General features: G+C 43.9%; 2 protein-coding genes across 3 annotated transcripts; both read right to left on the bottom strand.

Annotated features, from left to right (window-relative positions):
• Nucleotides 1–1407: 1407 nt before the first annotated feature.
• Nucleotides 1408–7443, bottom strand: LOC135537083 (inward rectifier potassium channel 2-like). The gene is made up of 2 exons (XM_064963288.1): nucleotides 7316–7443; nucleotides 1408–3427 (listed from the first exon to the last, which is right to left on the bottom strand). The coding sequence occupies exon 2, from the start codon at nucleotides 3138–3140 to the stop codon at nucleotides 1761–1763; it is 1380 nt and encodes a 459-aa protein (XP_064819360.1). The 5' UTR covers nucleotides 3141–3427; nucleotides 7316–7443; the 3' UTR covers nucleotides 1408–1760.
• A 635-nt stretch (nucleotides 7444–8078) lies between these two features.
• On the bottom strand, nucleotides 8079–18802 carry LOC135537078 (inward rectifier potassium channel 16-like). Of its 2 annotated transcripts, XM_064963284.1 has the most exons (3): nucleotides 18653–18802; nucleotides 17139–17179; nucleotides 8079–9600 (listed from the first exon to the last, which is right to left on the bottom strand). In XM_064963284.1, the coding sequence occupies exon 3, from the start codon at nucleotides 9567–9569 to the stop codon at nucleotides 8478–8480; it is 1092 nt and encodes a 363-aa protein (XP_064819356.1). In that variant the 5' UTR covers nucleotides 9570–9600; nucleotides 17139–17179; nucleotides 18653–18802; the 3' UTR covers nucleotides 8079–8477. The 2 variants fall into 2 exon arrangements, with proteins under 2 accessions (XP_064819356.1, XP_064819355.1); XM_064963283.1 differs by lacking the exon at nucleotides 18653–18802 and having other exon boundaries at nucleotides 17139–17301.
• Between the last annotated feature and the right edge of the window lie 4183 nt (nucleotides 18803–22985).

The raw sequence follows: 22985 nt of genomic DNA, 5'->3' as shown, positions 1-22985 counted from the left end.
CGTTGCTTATATTTGTATAAGATCACATGTCTATTACGTGTGGGAATAGTTGGCAACAGATTTACCAAATAACTTGTAACTGATTTCCTGGTGTTTTTACAGTCTTTTATGTCCAACAATGAAAATGATAAATAATGAAAACTTGGGGGCCAAATAAATTCAGCCCGAGGGCCACTAATTGGGGAACCCTGATTTAGTGCTTACTATATAATTTTTTGAATACTGTAGAATACTACAGTACACATTGTATTGGTATGCTAACATTGCATTTGCATATGTCCTGCACATTCCCTTCCCCCACACCCCAATTTGTGGCACAGACAGATAACAAAAGAGAATAAAAATGAGAATAAAACAAAAATACTATACTATATACTACAGTAATATCTGCAAAACACTACAGTAAAAACTACAGTATACTACAGTAATGTCTGCAAAACACTATAGTAAATACTACAGTATTCTACAGTAATGTCTGCAAAACACTACAGTAAAAACTACAGTATACTACAGTAATGTCTGCAAAAACACTATAGTAAATACTACAGTATACTACAGTAATGTCTGCAAAAACACTATAGTAAAACTACAGTATACTACAGTAATGTCTGCAAAAACACTATAGTAAATACTACAGTATACTACAGTAATGTCTGCAAAACACTACAGTAAAAACTACAGTATACTACAGTAATGTCTGCAAAAACACTATAGTAAACATACTACAGTATAGTAATGTCTGCAAAACACTACAGTAAAAACTACAGTATACTACAGTAATGTCTGCAAAAACACTATAGTAAATACTACAGTATACAACAGTAATGTCTGCAAAACACTACAGTAAAAACTACAGTATACTACAGTAATGTCTGCAAAACACTACAGTAAAAACTACAGTATACTACAGTAATGTCTGCAAAAACACTATAGTAAATACTACAGTATACTACAGTAATGTCTGCAAAACACTACAGTAAAAACTACAGTCTACTACAGTAATGTCTGCAAAAACACTATAGTAAATACTACACGAATGTCTGTAAAAACACTATAGTAAATACTACAGTATAATACAGTAATGTCTAGAAAAACGCTACAGTAAATACTACAGTATACTAGAGTAATGTCTGCAAAAACACTACAGAAAATACTACAGTATACTACAGACAGATCCACAAAAACACTACAGTAAATACTATAGTATATAAATATAGTAATACTTCTAAAGTATAGGTATATATAATTTTTTCGTGTGTTTCGAGTGTTTCAATGTGACAACTTTCCAATGTTCTCTTGCAACTTTCAAAAAGGCTGCACGCACGCACGCGCACGCACACACACACACACACACACACACACACACACACACACACACACACACACACACACACACACACACACACACACACACACACACACACACACACACACACACACACACACACACTGTGTAAAATGCTACCTAACCCGTCTCATTCCTATAGTGCCACGGGCCAGAAGAGCCATCAACTCCTCTCAGTCAATCTACCATCGCTTCCCACCAGATGAGGGACTTGTGTAAAGAGAATAAATAATATTGCATAATTTTCTCTGGTCTGTTAATTCTGTATTCACTTGTGCCTGAGTGTCTTCCTCAGAAAAGGACACTCACCTCACAGTCAAGCCATCCTGCAGTAGTACAGACAGACGTTAGGAGCAAAGGTCAAACCTATCATAATAGTATTTCATGTAGTATTTCCTCCCTAACATCTCTGCAGTCATATTTCTGATTCTCGTCTTAGAGGCCTTGCTTCTGAAGGCATCGTCAGACTCCTGGTATCCTGATTGTGTTCAGAATGTACAGAGACTGTGTCTGTGTTTGTCTCCTCCAGTGTTGCGTTCTCAATGCCGTTCTCAATAGCACCCTGATCCTCCATTTTTACCTCCTCCTTCTCCTCCCCATCCTCCTCTTTCTCCTCGTCAAACGTCTCCTCCATCTCCACTTTTTCAAGGGCCACCTCGTTCTCATAACAGAAGGAGTTGGAGCAAGAGACCAGAGACTTCTTCTCGGCCAGGTCCCTGGCACTACACTGGGGCGTGCTGCTCACCTCGTAGGTTTTCTCGAAGCGCGAGTAGTCCACCTTGTAGTAGTTATTCTCCTCGAACAGGACTGGCTCGAAGCGGTGGCCCCAGAGAACCTCGCTGGCCACGTAGGAGCTGCGGCACTGGGTGGTCATGGCCGTGGCTTCCACCATACCTTCCAGGATCACCACCATCTCAAACTGGGACGTTTCCAGCTCCTGTTTGCTCATCTCATACAAGGGGCTGTCCTCGTCGATCTCATGGACAATAGTGATGGGTGACACCAGGAAGACGCGGTCGACGCCGCTGTCGAAGCCCACGTCGATGTCCATCTGGTCCAGGGGGATATACTCGCCTTCGGCCGTGGTTCGCGACCTGAGGAGGTGGGCGCGCACGTGGGCCTCCACCAGGTGGCTCTTACGCAGGTTCCCCACGCGCCACATCAGGCACAGCTTGCTGTCCCGCATGGCCACCGTAGCGTAGTGGCTGAAGATCAGCGTCTCGTTCCTCTTCTTGGGCTTGGCCATCTTAGCCATGACGGCGCCAATGATGAAGGCGTCGATGATGCAGCCGAAGATGCTCTGGAAGACCACCATGAAGACGGCCACGGGACACTCCTCAGTGACGTAGCGGTAGCCGTAGCCAATGGTGGTCTGTGTCTCCACGGAGAAGAGGAAGGCGGCGGTGAAGCTGTTGACGTTAGACACGCACATCTGCGTCTCGTTCTCCAGGTCGCCGTAGGAGAGCGCTACCAGCCAGAAGACGAAGCCGAAGAAGAGCCAGGAGAGGAGGAAGGACAGGCAGAAGATGATCAACATCCAGCGCCAGCGGATGTCCACACAGGTGGTGAACAGGTCGGCAAGGTAACGCTGGCCCTTCTCGCTCATGTTGATGAACTGCACGTTGCAGTGGCCGTCTTTCTGGACGAAGCGGCTCACAGCCTGCTGCTGCGCCGCGTGAACCTTGGCCACCGTGCCGTTGGCGTAGCCATTGGGCACGGCGGCGATGGCGGCTAGCTTCATGCCGTCTTCCTCGGAGGAGACAATGCTGTAGCGGTGGCTTCGCACGCTCCCCATGGCTTCCCCCTGGGAGGAGGAGCAGCTGGGCCCAACCGCTGCTTCTGCTCTGGAAAACAGTCTGAGTTTTTGGTAGAAGCGTTGGAGAAACAGTTTTGAACGCTCGCGGGGACCCACTAAGAGAGGAAATGTGGAGTTTAGGACTTTTGGGTCCTAGGGAGTTGGATGGGGAAAAGCTGCCCCTGCTGCTGTTGCACCTGGGCTTCTCCAGAGGAGAGCCGTGCTGGCGAGGGGCCTGCTCAGTCCTCCTCTCGTATGGGTGTCTCTGACCTCATCAGTGAAGTGGGCTGTGGAAAGGACAAGCAAAAAGAAAAGTCTGTGTTAAGACTAATTGGTGGAACCATGAAGAAAGATCAGCGGCGTTCAACCTATAGTCTAAATGATGCATTCAACACTCAAATGTGCCAGCACCACAACTTGACCATTCACACGGAAGTAAATACATTCTACTGTACATTTTAGAATATTTAAGTGAATGTTGGGCTCAGGGATTGTAGACATGACAGACATTTTTTATTCCAGTTCTGTGTCAGCTGACAAGATAACAGATCCTCTCAGCTCTGCTTAGTGCTGGTATTAATTAGACTAGACCAGCCAATTGAAAGTCACATTACAGATCAGGTTCATGTTAATCAAACAAGTCATTGGAGCACAAAGGAACCACTATGTGTGTCCATCACAGGAGGTTGGTGGCACCTGAACTGGGGAGGACGGGCTCATGGCAATGACTGGGGCGGAATCGGTGGAATGGTATCAAATACATCAAACACATTGTTTCCATGGTTTCCAGGTGTTTGATGCCATTCCATTGGCTCTGTTCCAGACATTATTATAAGCCGTCCTCCTGTGGTGTCCATGTTTGTGGGTTTCTGCAAAAAAAGATCAGTGATCATACCTTTTCCCAACATCTTTTACTTGATATTTTTCCCCCAATTGTTTATTTACATAGTGCTAATGTTCAATGCTTGTCCCCCACTGTAACATATTTTAGTGTATATTTTCTGTGGGATCTTTCAATGATCTACGAGGGGAATAGAATAACACCTGTTCAGTTTCTTCTTCCACTCTTAACTCAACAACTTCTACAACGTGATCATGTAATCAGGTTTAAAGGGCCAGCCTGTAAACAAGCTCTATACAGGATGGTCTCTTTTAAAGCAACAATAACCTTGCAGTGCATGCAACAGAGCAACAAGGACAACTGAACTAGAAAACCCAGTAACTATCGACTGCATCTGTGTGGCCTTAGAGAGCCATTAGAATGCACCACAGGGTATGAATTATTGTCTGCCGGTTACTTCCACCCTAATGCCAAAACAACTAACAGTGATTTGAACCACTGTCACAGAGAGAAGGTCAAGATGTCATTTGGATGAAGTCCCGTGTGAGAGGCAGTTGGTTGCACACTATGGTTATTTTGGTTGGCCCTTGCGGGTTGAAAAGACACATTTGTGTCTCGTTATGAAGTGTGATCTGTCTTGTCCAATGAAACATATTGGATAGTGAATACGTGTCCACACTCTCAAATTCCCTTGGCGTAAACGCTTGGTATTTAGAGTAGGCTAATACCAATTGATGTACACTAAGTAGGCCTTTTGATTGTAAACGATAAAAGCTCTAAAGTAGAAGAAATCAGTGTGTATAATTTAATTCATTGAATTATCCCTTGAAAATATTGCACTCTTCACTGAATGTGACTTTGAAAACGCACAGAGGTGCGTTCAAGACAACAGGGAACCTTGGAAAAAAAACAAGCATCCAACTTGGAATTCCAAGTCGGGAAACTCAGGCATCTTTATAGAACTCAGACTTTCCGACATGAAGATCACTGACATCATGATTTTTTTTTCCCAGGGTTCCGGTTGTCTTGAAAGCTCCATCTCATCCAAGTCCGTCATCTCATCCAAGTCCTGTTTTGCTCATCCAGTGATGTAACTGTCAGGTTGACTAGGAATAGAAACTAGTGTTGATTTGCATGATGCATTATTGGGAGTTTGGGGCTTAATTTGTTCTAACTCCTGCGGGAGCTATGCATATATACTGCCCTCCGGAGACTGGGGTTTAGCCCCCAACTCCACCTCCCAAACTATCCCTCCCACCTTTCTGCATCCCCTTTTAATTCCATACACAATACTCTTTCAACAACAACAAAAAATAATTCAACAAGTATTTAGTTTAAATGGACAAAGTCCTACTTAAAATGTAATGTATCATGATGAATCCATCATGTTTGTGGTGAACATATGACAGCTGAACTCTTGAGATACCACTAGATCAGTGAAACACCTGGAATAAAACAACAATATAAAAATAACTTGGATCTATTTTTACATCTGCATTTCATGAGGTTATCGGTGAATATTTCATGAAGACGTATGACCCATAGGCCAGGCCTACTATCCTGAGAGAGATAGAGGCTGGTTCACTGTGAATGAGCTTCCTATGGGACGTCCTAATCTTCTCCAGCTAACTAACTACACCACCACACACACCACACATTACAATTAACAGGCCAAATCAGACCGCAACCAACTCATAATCACTATGCTTCTGTAACAGTATAACTTTAGACCGTCACCTCGCCCATACCCGGGCGCGAACCAGGGACACTCATCAACAACTCACGTTACCCATCGCTTCTTGCAACAGAATACTACTTCAAGGTCTCAGAGCAAGTGACGTCACCGATTGAAACGCTATTTAGCGCGAACACCGCTAACTAAGCTAGCCGTTTCACATCCGTTACACTTCCTTGCTATCTAACAAGTCATTTGGCCCTACTGACCATCTACCAATACCTGCGTTGTACCACAACACCAACATCACTCAAGGCTAAAACAAGCGTAATGATGAAAGGATAAACCAATGGAAAGATATCCTGTATACACACTGACATAATGTGACCGACCAAGAACATGAACATCAGACACCGGCAGAGACGCTGGCTACAGTATCAAACTGATACTGTCTACTGAGTCCAGAAAGTCAGGGACAACATATAAGACTGGGCTGGAAATCAACAAACAGCACGCCTCAGTTACGCCCAATCTGTTTCCCCAAATGAAATCTGTCATTGTGAAGTCCATTCATTAGATTCCACATCAACCCTTATCTAACCAGGTCATCAGAGTGTGACTGTATGCACTGGGCTTAGCTGCAGCACACAGACTGCAACTGTTTATTTGGCCTGCGTGCAATTAGGACCAGCTGAGACAGATGGAAACTGGTTACATAAACCTGCTCCTTTAAAAAAATATATATATTATTGCAAAGAATAGATCAATCATTTCTATCCAATATTCAGCAGCACTGCAGCACCATTCATTATGGTGAATACCTGCTACTATGGGATGTCAGTGTTGACAGTTGGCTTTAATTCATTGTTTTGAATCAGGGTTGTCAGAATTAACATTATGATTGAGAGAAATATTTTTCCTAGTCTAACTTTAAATTCGGATCATAATCAAATAAGTGTAGCTTAATATATTTAGGTAGGCTAGGCCGACGTCATAATTCATGTATAGGTCTATTACGGCCAATTGAATAATCAAATACAGAAACACACTATAAGAAACAGCAATGAATAAACACTGTTCAATTAATTATATATATGTATTTATTTATTTTCTGAAGCAATGGGTGTAGGCTACTGGGCATAATCATATCAACCTGGGCTGGCCTACAGGCTCCGTTTTTCTCTGCGTGACAGGTGGAAGGAAGAAAGTCACGGTTTATGTTTCGTTGTCAGGTCAAAACACTTTCCAACTGATAAGGGAGCATTACCTCGGCTATTCATTGGATATGAGTAGCTTAAATTAAACATGCTTGAATCTCGCTGAGGCGTCGATACCCACACAATCAGTAGCCTATAACCCACAGAATACTTAACTCCCTAACTCTCGGAAGTGTATCTAAAAAGGTGCTTGTTGAACACTATACATATGAGACAGCCTCTCAAAGACAGTACAACTGAAATAAATAACAATTACTTTTGCATGAACACTGTCTGGGCCTCTTTGGTTATATTTTAGATGATCACTCTTTGTAGAAATAAAGTAGGGTATGTCCGGTTCAATTTGTAGGCTAAGATTATACAGAAGACTCGTTATTCACGGTTGCACCGTTATTCCCACGTAGACTACACCGTTAGAACGAAGTAACGGGACATTGTTTACCTGTTGATCTTTCGAGCGCAAATCAGCGGTAATTTATTCTAATACATCCCATGCATCCAGGTAGGTTTTTGCGTTAATATCCATAGTTGGGCTCCACCGTTCATATTTGATATCCGGATAGACATCGTAATTACTGCCATCAACCTCTTCAGCTGAAGAAGATACTTTGCTTTGCACGGGCGGACTTTGAAAACACATGTGCCTATCCCCCGCCCTGTCGTTGTAGTCGACCAATAGAAAGCTACAGCGCTTGTTTGGACTCCAGCATCAAATAGTTAATCATGTTCAAAGCCCATGCGCGCACACGATAATAATAATAGACTGATAAAAGGGCTATTAAAAATAATACAATTTTGTCATAATAATATAAAAATATATATACTTTATTTTAATCAACCTTACACTAAGTAATCCGTTTATTAGGTCATCTCATATACTTTTTTGAGTATAGTTGTCTACAGTACAGCACACACACACACACACACACACACACACACACACACCTACCACACACACACACTGAACACAAGGTGGTGATATAGAGGTACTGCGCAGTCGTCAGTGACAACGAACAGCTCTGTGATTTAACCCCAGTGTAGATTGTGATGCAGGTTGAATTAAACACATGCTTTAGAATGGAACTGTAAATATATTGCATATGACTTCACTACAATGCACAATAATCAATCTTCATCCTTTAGACTTTTTACTAAAGAAACATGGAGGTATTTTTGTATTTGAATAACACTTTACGACCATCACATCAGAAAAAAATTATATTTATTTTAAATTTGGTGCAGTCTGTCCATCACAACAAAGACGTTCAAATGAGGACGACCTTGGACGTCAGATATGACTTCAACAACGTACGCTTTGTTTATTTATTTAATAACATTTAGTTCAATTATTACATTCATAAAGGATATAACAAAGGAGTATAAAATATGATATAAAATAGTTATTTACAATGAAACTACCCTATTACACTTACTCAAGTCCTTTCCTGAAGTCCTGTGTGATAATGTACTATATAACGATAATGTAACAATGTAGTTATCTGTCTCTGCTGTTTTGGGATTATCACAGCATCATCAGAGCCACGCCTCCTGAACCACCTCCTCACTGACATCAGCCAAGGACCTCCGGAATTTCCTGCTCGATCTCACAAACGGCTGCTGCGATTGGACGATAGACTCCGTGGGCGGCGGTCTCCCCTGTCACCCTCCTGGGCGCTGACCATGGGTGTCTGCACCCAGGTGGTCTGATGAAACAGGGCATAGTCTACCTTGTAGTGCCTCCTCCCCACCTGCACCATGTCCTGGAAGCGCTGGCCCCAGCGGATGTCTGCCGGGGTGTAAGACGTGCGTGTCTGGTGCAGGATGCCTGTGGAGTCACCAGTGTAGGTGAAGGACACTACCAGGTCAAAGTCCTCTTCCGCCAGGCTGTCCGGTCCCAGGCTGTAGAGGGGGCTCCCAGGCTCCAGCTTGTGAATGATGCTGGCCGGGGTGGCCAGGATGAGGTGTCTACTCTGGATGTCTAGGTCCTGGTAGGTCATGGAGATCATCCCAGAGGGGTGCTTCGTGGGGCGGACCAGCTGCGCCCGGGCGGTGCCTTCCAGGATGTGGTTCCTGCGGAAGTCGGCGATACGCCACACAAGGCACAGGGCGCCGTTGCGCGCGTTGACCACGGCGGAGCTGCTGAAGCCCACTGTCTGCGCCCTCTTGCTCGCACACGCCATTTTGGCCACGGTGATGCCAATGACGACTGTGTCGATGAAGCAACTCATCAGGGCTTGGATAGTCACCACCACGATGGCCACCATGCAGTTCTCCGTCATCACCCGGAAGCCGTAGCCGATAGTCGCCTGGGTCGACATGGAGTACAGGAAGGCGGAAGTGAAACTGCGGACGTTCGCCACACACGGAGCCGTGTCATGGTCCTCCAGGTCTTTGTGGACGTAGGCGATCAGGAAGTAGAGGACGCTGAAGAAGAGCCAGGAGAGGATGTAGGAGAGGCAGAAGATGATTAACATGACCCTCCAGCGGAGCTCCACCAGCGTGGTGAAGATGTCGGCCAGGAAGAAGCTCCACTGGCCCGGGGACTGGTGGAACACCACGGGGCAGCTACCGTCCTTCAGCATGTAGCGCAGCTTCTTCTCCCCTTCCCTCCGGCCAAGATCTCCTCTGCCCATGGTGTGTGTTGTGAAGTGTTGGGTATCAATGATACACTGCTGCTGGTCCATGCCTGGACTCATTCTAACAAGGGCTCTTGTGCTGTGCCTCCCCCTGAAAAATATATATATTTGTGAGGTTAGTGTGATTAGTAAAACAGAAAATAATATATACTGTACACAGTCCTATAGGTAGAAGTACACAAGCAAAGTAAAGAGTTTTTATTAGGTCTAGTTTAGTCTCTTTTTACAAGGGTTTAGGTTAGGAAAGGATGTTATTGGTGAGAGACCATCTCCATTACAAGCCAGCTTAATGTCATCAGGTTCCTCTGTGTTTGATGAAGAGAAGCCTCCATGTTTGAGGAAACAGGCTAGGTCACACCTTGCCTGAGGCTATCAGCACCTGAATGACCGTGACAATGGCATGCCCATGCTGTGAAAACACATTATCTTGTTGGCTGATTATTTACGAGAACTGTGATTTGCTAGGGGGAACACGGTAAAAAGCTGTGTGATTACATTTAATGATAGTCCAAATTATATCCACATTCATTCATTTCCATAAATATTTTCCATAATTTTACAGTAATGAAGACAGGATGAGTCAAAATGAAAGGCAAAATCAGATGTCAAATGAACATGCATTTGTGAAACTTCATGTGCAATATGATTGCTGTAACCAAGACAACCAAAAGGAGAGAGACTCCTGGGTTTCCCCTTCCTTTGTGTTCGCTTCGCTAGTCGTCCAGAAAGTTCCATTCATTTGTCCTAACATGCTATACAACCATAACACATGCATTGCCTATTCCCATTGGCAACAAAAGTTTAATGTCATGTTTAACGTCAAAGTTGTACTTTCCTTCATTGCCGATTTCTCTAGACAGCCTACTTTGAAAAACTGGAGCCTTCTTCATTGTGCCCTCAAACTTGATCTAGTGACTCTCAATGTAAACATTGAAGAGTTTTCTGGTAAAAAAACAAGCCTTATACAACCTTTCCTTGTTTAGTTTCACCATGCCATCTTACTGACCTAGTATGGATTCTGTTATACCTCACAGATCAACAGTAACCAAGGAAATAGACCTTAAATCCCTCACCTAGTCCAAGTATTGAACCTTTCACACTTTGATCTATATCTGAACATTATCAGAACGCATCTATAAAGATTCAACTAGGATTTAGGCTGGGTGGGGCCTTTGATCTATATCTGGGCATTATCAGAACACATCTATAAAAATTCAACTAGGATTTAGGCTGGGTGGGGAAAGATATCATAATTTTTTCTTACCAGGAAAGGATCTCATTTTAATCAGACAGACTTGGCCTGTCTGATTAAAATGTTTTACCCTGCTCTGCCCCAGAACAATGGAAAACAGAGGACAATGTGCATGTCTATTTAAAACACTGCTACAATTTAAAATTACTTGAGGTGGATGACACACTGAACTGAGAATACCACTAAAACCTGTGTTTCTGTGTCAAGCATCATTATAATATTTACTTTGTAGATTTTTTTGTTGTTTTTACTTACTACATTTTTTAACTTACAAGTTACAACTTCAAAACAGCTAACTACGCCTTTCGTTAATTACTCAGCACTTATTCCTTTGTTCACACCTACAGTGTGTTCATCATACTTTAAATGATTGAGCTAACCTGGTGACCATATTAACGATTAGTCAGCTAACCGGTGCCATTATATCGCAATCAAGGTGCCAATTCATAAAGCAACTGAATATTTAAACACTGTCAGTCTAGAGTCCGTTCCAACTTCTCTTTCCCTGCATTGAGAATAATTGTATTGGGTCATTAACCGTAACCCTGAGCTCTGTGTAGTTATTAAGCTCTTTTGACTTTGAGGATAAATTATTATCCTGCATTTACCACGAACAGCATTCTCCTCTAACTGTTTCCATAAAAGTCCATCTTTACAGGGATACAACTAGATTCTGGCAAGAAGGTTGTTTTTCTACGTACCCAGGGTCAGATGAACTCGTGGATACCATATTAATGTCTCTGCGTGCACTATGACGTCTCGAGCGCTGGCGTACGCTACCATACCTGCAGACTTCTGGTCATTGCGCTAACACTAGCTAGCATTGGCTCGCCAAACTACCTCTTAACTTTCTTAATACTGCACGCACAGGCATAAAAATGGTATCCACCAGTTCACCTGACACTGGGTACGTAGAAATGCAGCTTACTCGAAGGCCTTACGTTCTCCAATAACAGTATACCCTTTTATTGCAGCATTTTTGTTTTTCTTGACAGCACAAACAATCTCACCAAACAAACTCCCACTAATGCATACAATGACATGTTAAAAGGGATATTTACCCAAATTACATACTGGTATCCTTACCCAGTAAAACATGCTAATATCAAGACAATTGACTTGCATTGGATTTGTGCCACAAAAGCTAAGAAGTTAGCATTTGTAAATAGTGGTCAGTTAAAAACAAAAGCAACGGATTGATTGCTGTCATACCTTGTCCATAGACTGTTTACAGCAAGTGTCAAGCTCAATCCACGACTGTCTGTGGGTTTTCCCTTGTACTTGATTGATGAATTAAGGTCACTGATGAGTAAAGATCTCCCATCGCCTGGTTGTTTAGGTTTAAATTGAAAGGAAAAAACACCCCTGGTTTACAGGGTCAGGAAACCAATATGTCATTTTTTTATTTGGCTGAACTATCTCTTTTTTCTTTTTATTTCACCTTTATTTAACCAGGTAGGCCAGTTGAGAACAAGTTCTCATTTACAACTGTGACCTGGCCAAGATAAAGCAAAGCAGTGTGACACAAACAACAACACAGAGTTACATATGGAATAAACAAACATACATTCAATAATACAATAGAGAAAAAAAGTCTGTATACAGCGTGTGCAAATGAGGTAAGATAAGGGAGGTAAGGCAATACATAGGCCATAGTGGTGAAATAATTACAATTTAGCAATTTAACACTGGAGTGATAGATGTGCAGAAGATGAATGTGCAAGTAGAGATACCGGGTTGCAAAGGAGCAAATAAATAAATAACAGTATGGGGATGAGGTAGTTGGATAGGCTATTTACAGATGGGCAATGTACAGGTGCAGTGATCTGTGAGCTGCTCTGACAGCTGGTGCCTAAATTTAGTGAGGGAGATATGGGTCTCCAGCTTCAGTGATTTTTGCAATTCGTTCCAGTCATTAGCAGCAGAGAAATGGAAGAAAAGGCGGCCAAAGGAGGAATTGACCAGTGAAATATACCTGCTGGAGTGCGTGCTACGGGTGGGTGCTGCTATGGTGACCAGTGAGCAGAGATAAGACATTTAGTTCTGATTATTGCATATGAACAGCACTTAAAAGTATGACTTCTAAATATTTAAGATTATTGTTGATATTCTAATTGTAGATGTATGACCATGCTTCCATGTCCTTTAATTGCATTATAGTTACAATGCTGTCCTTTATAGGTAGACTCATCGATATGATGGTGATGCAGAAAGTAAACAGTTTATTGGGTACATTACCACAACAACTAACAGGGTGATGCGTGAAGAGAACCCCTGGACATACTGCACATACTGATACTGTGTTTGACTGTGTGAGAGCAAAGTCTACCTTTAAACATATGTAATAAAATATATTTTAAAAAGTGTTTCATCTAGTGGATTTATGACTTTATTGAGTCTGAACACTTATGTTTATCTCTGGTTTATAATCATTAATGGCAGTGATGTAAAGTACTTACAGTGCCTTTGGAAATTATTCAGACCTCTTGAATTTTTCCACATTTTGTCACTTTACATAAAATAGTTTCCCCCTCATTTACACACATAAACACCCCATAATGACAAAGCAAAAACAGGTTTTTAGATTTGTTTTGTGCAAATTTTTTACAAATAAAAAAGAGAAATATCACATTTACATAAGTATTCAGAACCTTTACTCAGTACTTTCTGAAGCACCTTTGGCAGCAAATACAGCCTTGAGTCTTCTCAATTTGGGGAGTTTCTCCCATTCTTCTCTGCAGATTCTCTCAACCTCTGTCAGGTTGGATGGGGAGTGTCGCTGCACAGCTATTTTCAGGTCTCTACGGAGATGTTAGATAGGGTTCAAGCCCGGGCTCTGGCTGGGTCACGAAAGGACATTCAGAGACTTGTCCCGACGCCACTCCTGCGTTGTCTGGGCTGTGTGCTTAGGGTCATTGTCCTGTTGGAAGGTGAACCTTCGCCCCAGTCTGAGGTCCTGAGCGCTCTGGAGCAGGTTTTCATCAAGGATCTCTCTGTACTTTGCTCCGTTCATCTTTCCGTCGATCCTGAATAGTCTCCCAGTCCCTGGTGCTGAAAAACATCCCCACAGCATGATGCTGCCATCACCATGCTTCACTGTAGGGATGGTGCCAGGTTTCCTCCAGACGTGACGCTTGGCATTTAGGCCAAAGAGGTCAATCTTTGTTTCATCAGACCAGAGAATTTTGTTTCTCATGGTCTGAGAGTCCTTTAGGTTCCTTTTGGCAGACTCCAAGTGGCCTATCATGTGCCGTTTACTGAGGAGTGGCTTCTGTCTGGCCACTACCATAAAAGCCTGATTGGTGGAGTGCTGCAGAGATGGTTGTAATTCTGGAAGGTTCTCCCGTCTCCACAGAGGAACTCTGGAGCTCTGTCAGTGACCATCAGGATCTTGGTCACCTCCCTGATCAAGGCCCTTCTCCCCCTATTGCTCAGTTTGGCCAGGCGTCCAGCTCTAGGAAGAGTCTTGGTGGTTCCAGACTTCTTCCATTTAAGAATGATGGAGGCCACTGTGTTCTTGGGTACCCTTTCCCATATCTGTGCCTCGACACAATCCTGTTTCAGAGCTCTACGAACAATTCCTTCAACCTCATGTCTTGGTTTTTGCTATGACATGCACTGTCAACTCTGGGACCTTATATAGACAGGTGTGTGCCTTTCCAAATCATGTCCAGTCAGTTGAATTTACTACAGGTGGACTCCAATCAAGTTGTAGAAACATCTCAAGGATGATCAATGGAAACAGGATGCATCTGAGCTCAATTTCGAGTCTCATAACAAAGGGTCTTACTGTATGTAAATAAGGTATTTCAGTTTTTTTTTTCTAAAAACCTGTTTTTGCTTTGTTATTATAGGGTATTGTGTGTAGATTGATGAGAGAAAAAAACGATTTAATCAATGTTAGAATAAGGCTGTAACGTAACAAAATGTGGAAAAAGTCAAGGGGTCTGAATACTTTCCGAATGCACTGTAAGTAAAAATTGTTTAAGGTAGTAATAGTTTAAGGTAGTAATAGTTTAAGGTAGTAATAGTTTAAGGTAGTAATAGTTTAAGGTACTACTCTGTACCTTACTACTTATATTTTTGACAACTTTTAATTTGACGTCTTTACATTACTAAAACATATAATGCATTTTTTTACTCCATACATTTTCCCTGACACCCAAAAGTACTTGTTACATTTTAATGCTTCATGAAAATGGTCCAATTCACCCACTTATCAAAAGAACATCCCTGGTCATCCCTACTGCCTCTGATCTGGTGGACTCCTGACCCCTCCTGTCTCAGCCTCCAGTATTTATGCTGCAGTAGTTTATGTGTCGGGGGGCTGGGGTCAGTTTGTTATATCTGGAGTACTTCTCCTGTCCAATTCGGTGTCCTGTGTGAATCTAAGTGTGCGTTCTCTAATTCTCTCCTTCTCTCTCGGAGGACCTGAGCCCTAGGACCATGCCCCAGGACTACCTGACATGATGACTCCTTGCTGTCCCCAGTCCACCTGGCCGTGCTGCTGCTCCAGTTTCAACTGTTCTGCCTTTTTATTATTCGACCATGCTGGTCATTTATGAACATTTGAACATCTTGGCCATGTTCTGTTATAATCTCTACCCGGCACAGCCAGAAGAGGACTGGCCACCCCACATAGCCTGGTTCCTCTCTAGGTTTCTTCCTAGGTTTTGGCCTTTCTAGGGAGTTTTTCCTAACCACCGTGCTTCTACACCTGCATTGCTTGCTGTTTGGGGTTTTAGGCTGGGTTTCTGTACAGCACTTTGAGATATCAGAGGTACCAACACATCCTCCGAGAGCAACTTCTCCCAACCATCCAGGAACAGTTTGGTGATGAACAATGCCTTTTCCAGCATGATGGAGTTGCCATAATGCAAAAGTGATAACTAAGTGGCTCGGGGAACAAAACATTGATGTTTTGGTTCATGGCCAGGAAACTCCTCAGACCTTAATCCCATTGAGAACTTGACCTTAATCCCATTGAGAACTTGTGGTCAATCCTCAAGAGGCGGGTGGACAAACAAAACCCCACAAATTCTGACAAACTCCAAGCATTGATTATGCAAGAATGGGCTGCCATCAGTCGGGATGTGGCCCAGAAGTTAATTGACAGCATGCCAGGGTGGATTGCAGAGGTCTTGAAAAAGAAAGGTCAACACTGCAAATATTGACTCTTTGCATCAACTTCATGTAATTGTCAATAAAAGCCTTTGACACTTATGAAATGCTTGTAATTATACTTCAGTATTCCACAGTACAAAAAGTACAAAAAAATCTAAAGACACTGAAGCAGCAAACTTTGTGAAAATTAATATTTGTGTCATTCTCAAAACTTTTGGCCACGACTGAATTTCCAAACAAAACTTACTGTCCCACTTTATTTGGAAAGTCCAGATTTTCCATCTGTAGATGCTCGACAGATGGTCATACTATCAACAAACTCTGTTGATTATCAATTGCTTGCTAAGGTTACGGTTACGGTTAGAATAAGCGTTAGGGTAAGGGTTAAGATAAGTTTAGGGTTAGGATAAGGGTTAAGTTTAGGGTTAGGGTAAGGGTTAAGTTTAGGGTTAGGATAAGGGTTAAGTTTAGGGTTAGGATAAGGGTTAAGTTTAGGGTTAGGATAAGGGTTAAGTTTAGGGTTAGGATAAGGGTTAAGTTTAGGGTTAGGGTAAGGGTTAAGTTTAGGGTTAGGATAAGGGTTAAGTTTAGGGTTAGGATAAGGGTTAAGTTTAGGGTTGGGATAAGGGTTAAGTTTAGGGTTAGGATAAGGGTTAAGGTTAGGGTTAGGATAAGGGTTAAGTTTAGGGTTAGGATAAGGGTTAAGTTTAGGGTTAGGATAAGGGTTCAGGTAAGGGTTAGGATAAGGGTTCAGGTAAGGGTTAGAGCTAGGGTTATGGTTGTAGATAGATGAAATATTACTGATAGTCTACAGAGCATCTACAGATGGAGTATCCAACTAAAGTGGAACCACATTTATTTGCTCAATTTGGGTCCCACTATCAAAAGTACTGATTCAGAAATGTTTACTTAAATTGAAACATTAGACTTTTGTTGTATAATAAGCCGAGTATAAAGAAAATATGAATGTTTAATTGAACTAGTGTATGAATAATGTTTCTGGTATGTTTAGATGAACCTGTAACAAACGCTCCACTGACACATCGGATGTGAGGGTGAAAGACAAGAAGATATCCTGTTTACTCAAACACAGCTGTGCCTGCCACACACACAGCATTGCAAAAAATGTGTCCACATAAAAGCTCTCCACAATAAGCCCAGAAAGAAACCAAAAATCACTTGGATACAACACTGCCTATATAAAAAAAGTCAAACCTTATCTAATTTCTGTTACTTAATGATAAGACACTTACTTCAGTTGTAGGTGTGTGTTTGAGACGTGAGGTTGTTGTCACTGAAACACAACACAGACAAACAGGTAAATCCGGGCTGCTAAGAGTTGTTACGGTCAGTCTCTCACTTATAACCTGTTTACAGGTGAGTGTGACCCTCTGAGGGCAGGACTGGCCCAGAGGCAAAGTCCCATGTCATTGAGTCTGATGATATGGGGCCAATCACACCACCCCTGAGAAAAACCCTATTGTGTCGATCCATAAGAATTTATGACCGGTGTAATATATTTACAGACAAATTAAAGTTTCCTTGCCAGATGTCAATGCTATTTCGATTTTCAATATGGAAGAAGGCTTTGTTGAAACACGTTTTATTGCAGTTGGCATAGGGCCAGGAGGTTTTCATCACCATAAGTGACCTGAGCAGGAAAAGGTCAATTTGGTCAAGGAAAACTCCTGCGTGGGGACATCCCATGCTCCTGTTTTTACTTCTTGTGATGTTTTAGAGAATTTATCCTGTTAGTTTAGTGTAAGCACACCATTAGGCAACACACTACCAGGATACACTTCCACACCCCATCCTCATGGCAGCACCAACCTGGTCACGACTGAATTTCCAAACAAAACTTACTGTCCCACTTTATTTGGAAAGTCCAGATTTTCCATCTGTAGATGCTCGACAGATGGTCATACTATCAACAAACTCTGTTGATTATCAATTGTTTGCTAAAGGTTACGGTTACGGTTTAGGTTTAGGAATAAAGCGTTAGGTAAGGGTTAAAGTTTAGGGTTAGGATAAGGATTAAGTTTAGGGTTAAGGGTTTAGGGTTAGGGTAAGGGTTAAGTTTAGGGTTAGGATAAGGGTTAGTTTAGGGTTTAGGTTTTTAGGATAAGGGTTAAGTTTAGGGTTAGGATAAGGGTTAAGTTTAGGGTTAGGATAAGGGTTAGTTTAGTTTAGGTTTAGGGTAAGGGTTAAGTTTAGGGTTAGGATAAGGGTTCAGGTAAGGGTTAGGATAAGGGTTCAGGTAAGGGTTAGAGCTAGGGTTATGGTTTAGATAGATGAAATATTACTGATAGTCTACAGAGCATCTACAGATGGAGTATCCAACTAAAGTGGAACCACATTTATTTGCTCAATTTGGGTCCCACTATCAAAAGTACTGATTCAGAAATGTTTACTTAAATTGAAACATTAGACTTTTGTTGTATAATAAGCCGAGTATAAAGAAAACATGAATGTTTAATTGAACTAGTGTATGAATAATGTTTCTGGTATGTTTAGATGAACCTGTAACAAACGCTCCACTGACACATTTTTACACACATCGGATGTGAGGGTGAGTGACAAGAATATATTCTGTTTACTCAAACACAGCTGTGCCTGCCACACACACAGCATTGCAAAAAATGTGTCCACATAAAAGCTCTCCACAATAAGCCCAGAAAGAAACCAAAAATCACTTGGATACAACACTGCCTATATAAAAAAAGTCAAACCTTATCTAATTTCTGTTACTTAATGATAAGACACTTACTTCAGTTGTAGGTGTGTGTTTGAGACGTGAGGTTGTTGTCACTGAAACACAACACAGACAAACAGGTAAATCCGGGCTGCTAAGAGTTGTTACGGTCAGTCTCTCACTTATAACCTGTTTACAGGTGAGTGTGACCCTCTGAGGGCAGGACTGGCCCAGAGGCAAAGTCCCATGTCATTGAGTCTGATGATATGGGGCCAATCACACCACCCCTGAGAAAACCCTATTGTGTCGATCCATAAGAATTTATGACCGGTGTAATATATTTACAGACAAATTAAAGTTTCCTTGCCAGATGTCAATGCTATTTCGATTTTCAATATGGAAGAAGGCTTTGTTGAAACACGTTTTATTGCAGTTGGCATAGGGCCAAGAGGTTTTCATCACCATAAGTGACCTGAGCAGGAAAAGGTCAATTTGGTCAAGGAAAACTCCTGCGTGGGGACATCCCAAGCAGGGGTCACACAGAGGTCACACAGAGGTGAGGTGTGGCAAGTTATAGAACGGCAGGCAGGCTCAGGGTCAGGGTCAGGGTCAGGGCAGAACGGTCAAAACCGGGAAGGACTAGAAAACAGGAGCAAGAATAGACAGAAGCAGGGGAACACGAAGAAGCAGGGTTTCACGAAACAAAACGAACTGGCAACAAACAAACAGAGAACACAGGTATAAATACACAGGGATAGGGAATAATGGGGAAGATGGGTGACACCTGGAGGGGGGTGGAGACAAGCACACAGACAGGTGAAACGACAGATCAGGGTGTGACACACGTTTACGCAAGCATCCAATCACGTTATAGACCATGTAGCTAGGCCTAAGACCCCTAGACATAATGTGTCAGGTTAGTCATAATGTGTCAGGCAAGTCAGTTAAGAACAATTCTTATTTTCAATGACGGCCTAGGAACAGTGGGTTAACTGCCTGTTCAGGGGCAGAACGACAGATTTGTACCTTGTCAGCTTGGGGATTCGAACTTGCAACCTTTCGGTTACGAGTCCAACGCTCTAACCACTAGGCTACCCTGCCACCCCACACAGTCAGGTTACAGACCATGTAGCTAGGACCCCTAGACATAATGAGTCAGGTTACAGACCATGTAGCTAGGACCCCTAGACATAATGAGTCAGGTTACAGACCATGTAGCTAGGACCCCTAGACATAATGAGTCAGGTTACAGACCATGTAGCTAGGACCCCTAGACATAATGACTCAGGTTACAGACCATGTAGCTAGGACCCCTAGACATAATGAGTCAGGTTACAGACCATGTAACTAGGACCCTAGACATAATGAGTCAGGTTACAGACCATGTAGCTAGGACCCTAGACATAATGAGTCAGGTTACAGACCATGTAGCTAGGACCCCTAGACATAATGAGTCAGGTTACAGACCATGTAGCTAGGACCCCTAGACATAATGAGTCAGCTTACAGACCATGTAGCTAGGACCCCTAGACATAATGAGTCAGGTTACAGACCATGTAGCTAGGACCCCTAGACATAATGAGTCAGTTTACAGACCATGTAGCTAGGACCCCTAGACACAATGAGTCAGTTTACAGACCATGTAGCTAGGACCCCTAGACACAATGAGTCAGGTTACAGACCATGTAGCTATGACCCACAGACATAATGAGTACAGAAAACCCAGTAGGCTAGTTATTGGTTTCGTAATACCTGCGCTTTATATTCTCATTATTCATTAGTCAGCGAGTTAACCTTTGCCCTATGCAACTGAGAGACTGTGCTCTTGGTCATTACTTTAAAGTTTTATTAGTTTTACGTAGACATGGTATTCACCACCCAACAAAATACTTACTTGCAGATTCCTTCTCAACAATGCATCAATAAGAAATAAAAGATAAGTACATTTTTGCTTAAGTATAATACAGGAAGGCATAATGTATATTACAATATTTACAGATGTTTTGGGGAAGGGGGGATTGGGGGGCAAGTGTTTAAATGATTCAGTACTTAGTAATAATTATAAGAGTCTGATAGCAGCAGTTGTGATGTGTGTGTGTGAGTGAGTGCATATGTGCTAAGGTGTGGACAGTCAGTGCAGGTGCTCCGTGTTCAGCAGTCTGATGGCTTATAGAAAGAAACTCGTGGCTGGGGTCCTTGATGATACTGCGGGCCTTCCACAGACACCGTGTGGAGTAGATGTCCTGGATGGTGCTGCGGGCCTTCCACAGACACCGTGTGGAGTAGATGTCCTGGATGGTGCTGCCTTCTACAGACACCGTGTGGAGTAGATGTCCTGGATGGTGACGGGCCTTCCACAGACACCGTGTGGAGTAGATGTCCTGGATGGTGCTGCGGGCCTTCCACAGACACCGTGTGGAGTAGATGTCCTGGATGGTGACCTTCCACAGACACCGTGTGGAGTAGATGTCCTGGGTGGTGTTGGGCCTTCCACAGACACCGTGTGGAGTAGATGTCCTGGATGGTGCTGCGGGCCTTCTACAGACACAGAGTGGAGTAGATGTCCTGGATGGTGCTGCCTTCCACAGACACCGTGTGGAGTAGATGTCCTGGATGGTGCTACGGGCCCTACAGACACCGAGTGGAGTAGATGTCCTGGATGGTGCTACGGGCCTTCTACAGACACCATGTGGAGTAGATGTCCTGGATGGTGCTGCGGGCCTTCTACAGACACCGAGTGGAGTAGATGTCCTGGATGGTGCTACGGGCCTTCTACAGACACCGTGTGGAGTAGATGTCCTGGATGGTGCTGCGGGCCTTCTACAGACACCGTGTGGAGTAGATGTCCTGGATGGTGCACCTTCCACAGACACCGTGTGGAGTAGATGTCCTGGATGGTGCGGGCCTTCCACAGACACCGTGTGGAGTAGATGTCCTGGATGGTGCTGCGGGCCTTCCACAGACACCGTGTGGAGTAGATGTCCTGGATGGTGCTGCGGGCCTTCCACAGACACCGTGTGGAGTAGATGTCCTGGATGGTGCTGCGGGCCTTCCACAGACACCGTGTGGAGTAGATGTCCTGGATGGTGCTGCGGGCCTTCTACACACAAGTGGAGTAGATGTCCTGGAAGCCTTCCACAGACACCGTGTGGAGTAGATGTCCTGGATGGTGCTGCGGGCCTTCCACAGACACCGTGTGGAGTAGATGTCCTGGATACAATATTTACAGATGTTTTGGGGAAGGGGGGTGCATACGGGCCTTCTACAGACACCGTGTGGAGTAGATGTCCTGGATGGTGCTGCGGGCCTTCTACAGACACCATGTGGAGTAGATGTCCTGGATGGTGCTACGGGCCTTCCACAGACACCGTGTGGAGTAGATGTCCTGGATGGTGCTGCCTTCCACAGACACCGAGTGGAGTAGATGTCCTGGATGGTGCTACGGGTACAGACACCATGTGGAGTGATGTCCTGGATGGTGCTGCCTTCCACAGACACCGTGTGGAGTAGATGTCCTGGATGGTGCTGCCTTCCACAGACACCGTGTGGAGTAGATGTCCTGGATGGTGCTGGATGGTGCTGCGGGCCTTCCACAGACACAGTGTGGAGTAGATGTCCTGGATGGTGCTGCGGGCCTTCCACAGACACCGTGTGGAGTAGATGTCCTGGATGGTGCTGCGGGCCTTCCACAGACACCGTGTGGAGTAGATGTCCTGGATGGTGCTGCGGGCCTTCCACAGACACCGTGTGGAGTAGATGTCCTGGATGGTGCTGGAGTAGGCCTTCTGCGGGCCTTCCACAGACACCGTGTGGAGTAGATGTCCTGGATGGTGCTGCGGGCCTTCCACAGACACCGTGTGGAGTAGATGTCCTGGATGGTGCTGCGGGCCTTCCACAGACACCGTGTGGAGTAGATGTCCTGGATGGTGCTGCCTTCCACAGATGGAGTAGATGTCCTGGATGGTGCGGGCCTTCCACAGACACCGTGTGGAGTAGATGTCCTGGATGGTGCTACGGGCCTTCCACAGACACCGTGTGGAGTAGATGTCCTGGATGGTGCTGCGGGCCTTCCACAGACACCGTGTGGAGTAGATGTCCTGGATGGTGCTGCGGGCCTTCCACAGACACCGTGTGGTGGAGATAGATGTCTACAGACACCTGGATGATGTCCTGGATGGTGGCCTTCCACAGACACCGTGTGGAGTAGATGTCCTGGATGGTGCTGCGGGCCTTCCACAGACACCGTGTGGAGTAGATGTCCTGGATGGTGCTACGGGCCTTCCACAGACACCGTGTGGAGTAGATGTCCTGGATGGTGCTGCGGGCCTTCCACAGACACCGTGTGGAGTAGATGTCCTGGATGGTGCTGCCTTCCACAGACACCGTGTGGAGTAGATGTCCTGGATGG

The sequence above is a fragment of the Oncorhynchus masou genome, unplaced genomic scaffold (genome assembly GCF_036934945.1).
Source record: "Oncorhynchus masou masou isolate Uvic2021 unplaced genomic scaffold, UVic_Omas_1.1 unplaced_scaffold_708, whole genome shotgun sequence".
Taxonomy (NCBI): Eukaryota; Metazoa; Chordata; class Actinopteri; order Salmoniformes; family Salmonidae; genus Oncorhynchus; species Oncorhynchus masou.
This window is presented reverse-complemented; position numbering and strand designations above follow the sequence as displayed.

Coding starts and splice junctions, on each gene's coding strand:
- LOC135537078 (XM_064963284.1), bottom strand. CDS start 9,569: ATGAGTCCAGGCATGGACCAGCAGCAGTGTATCATTGATACCCAACAC.
- LOC135537083 (XM_064963288.1), bottom strand. CDS start 3,140: ATGGGGAGCGTGCGAAGCCACCGCTACAGCATTGTCTCCTCCGAGGAA.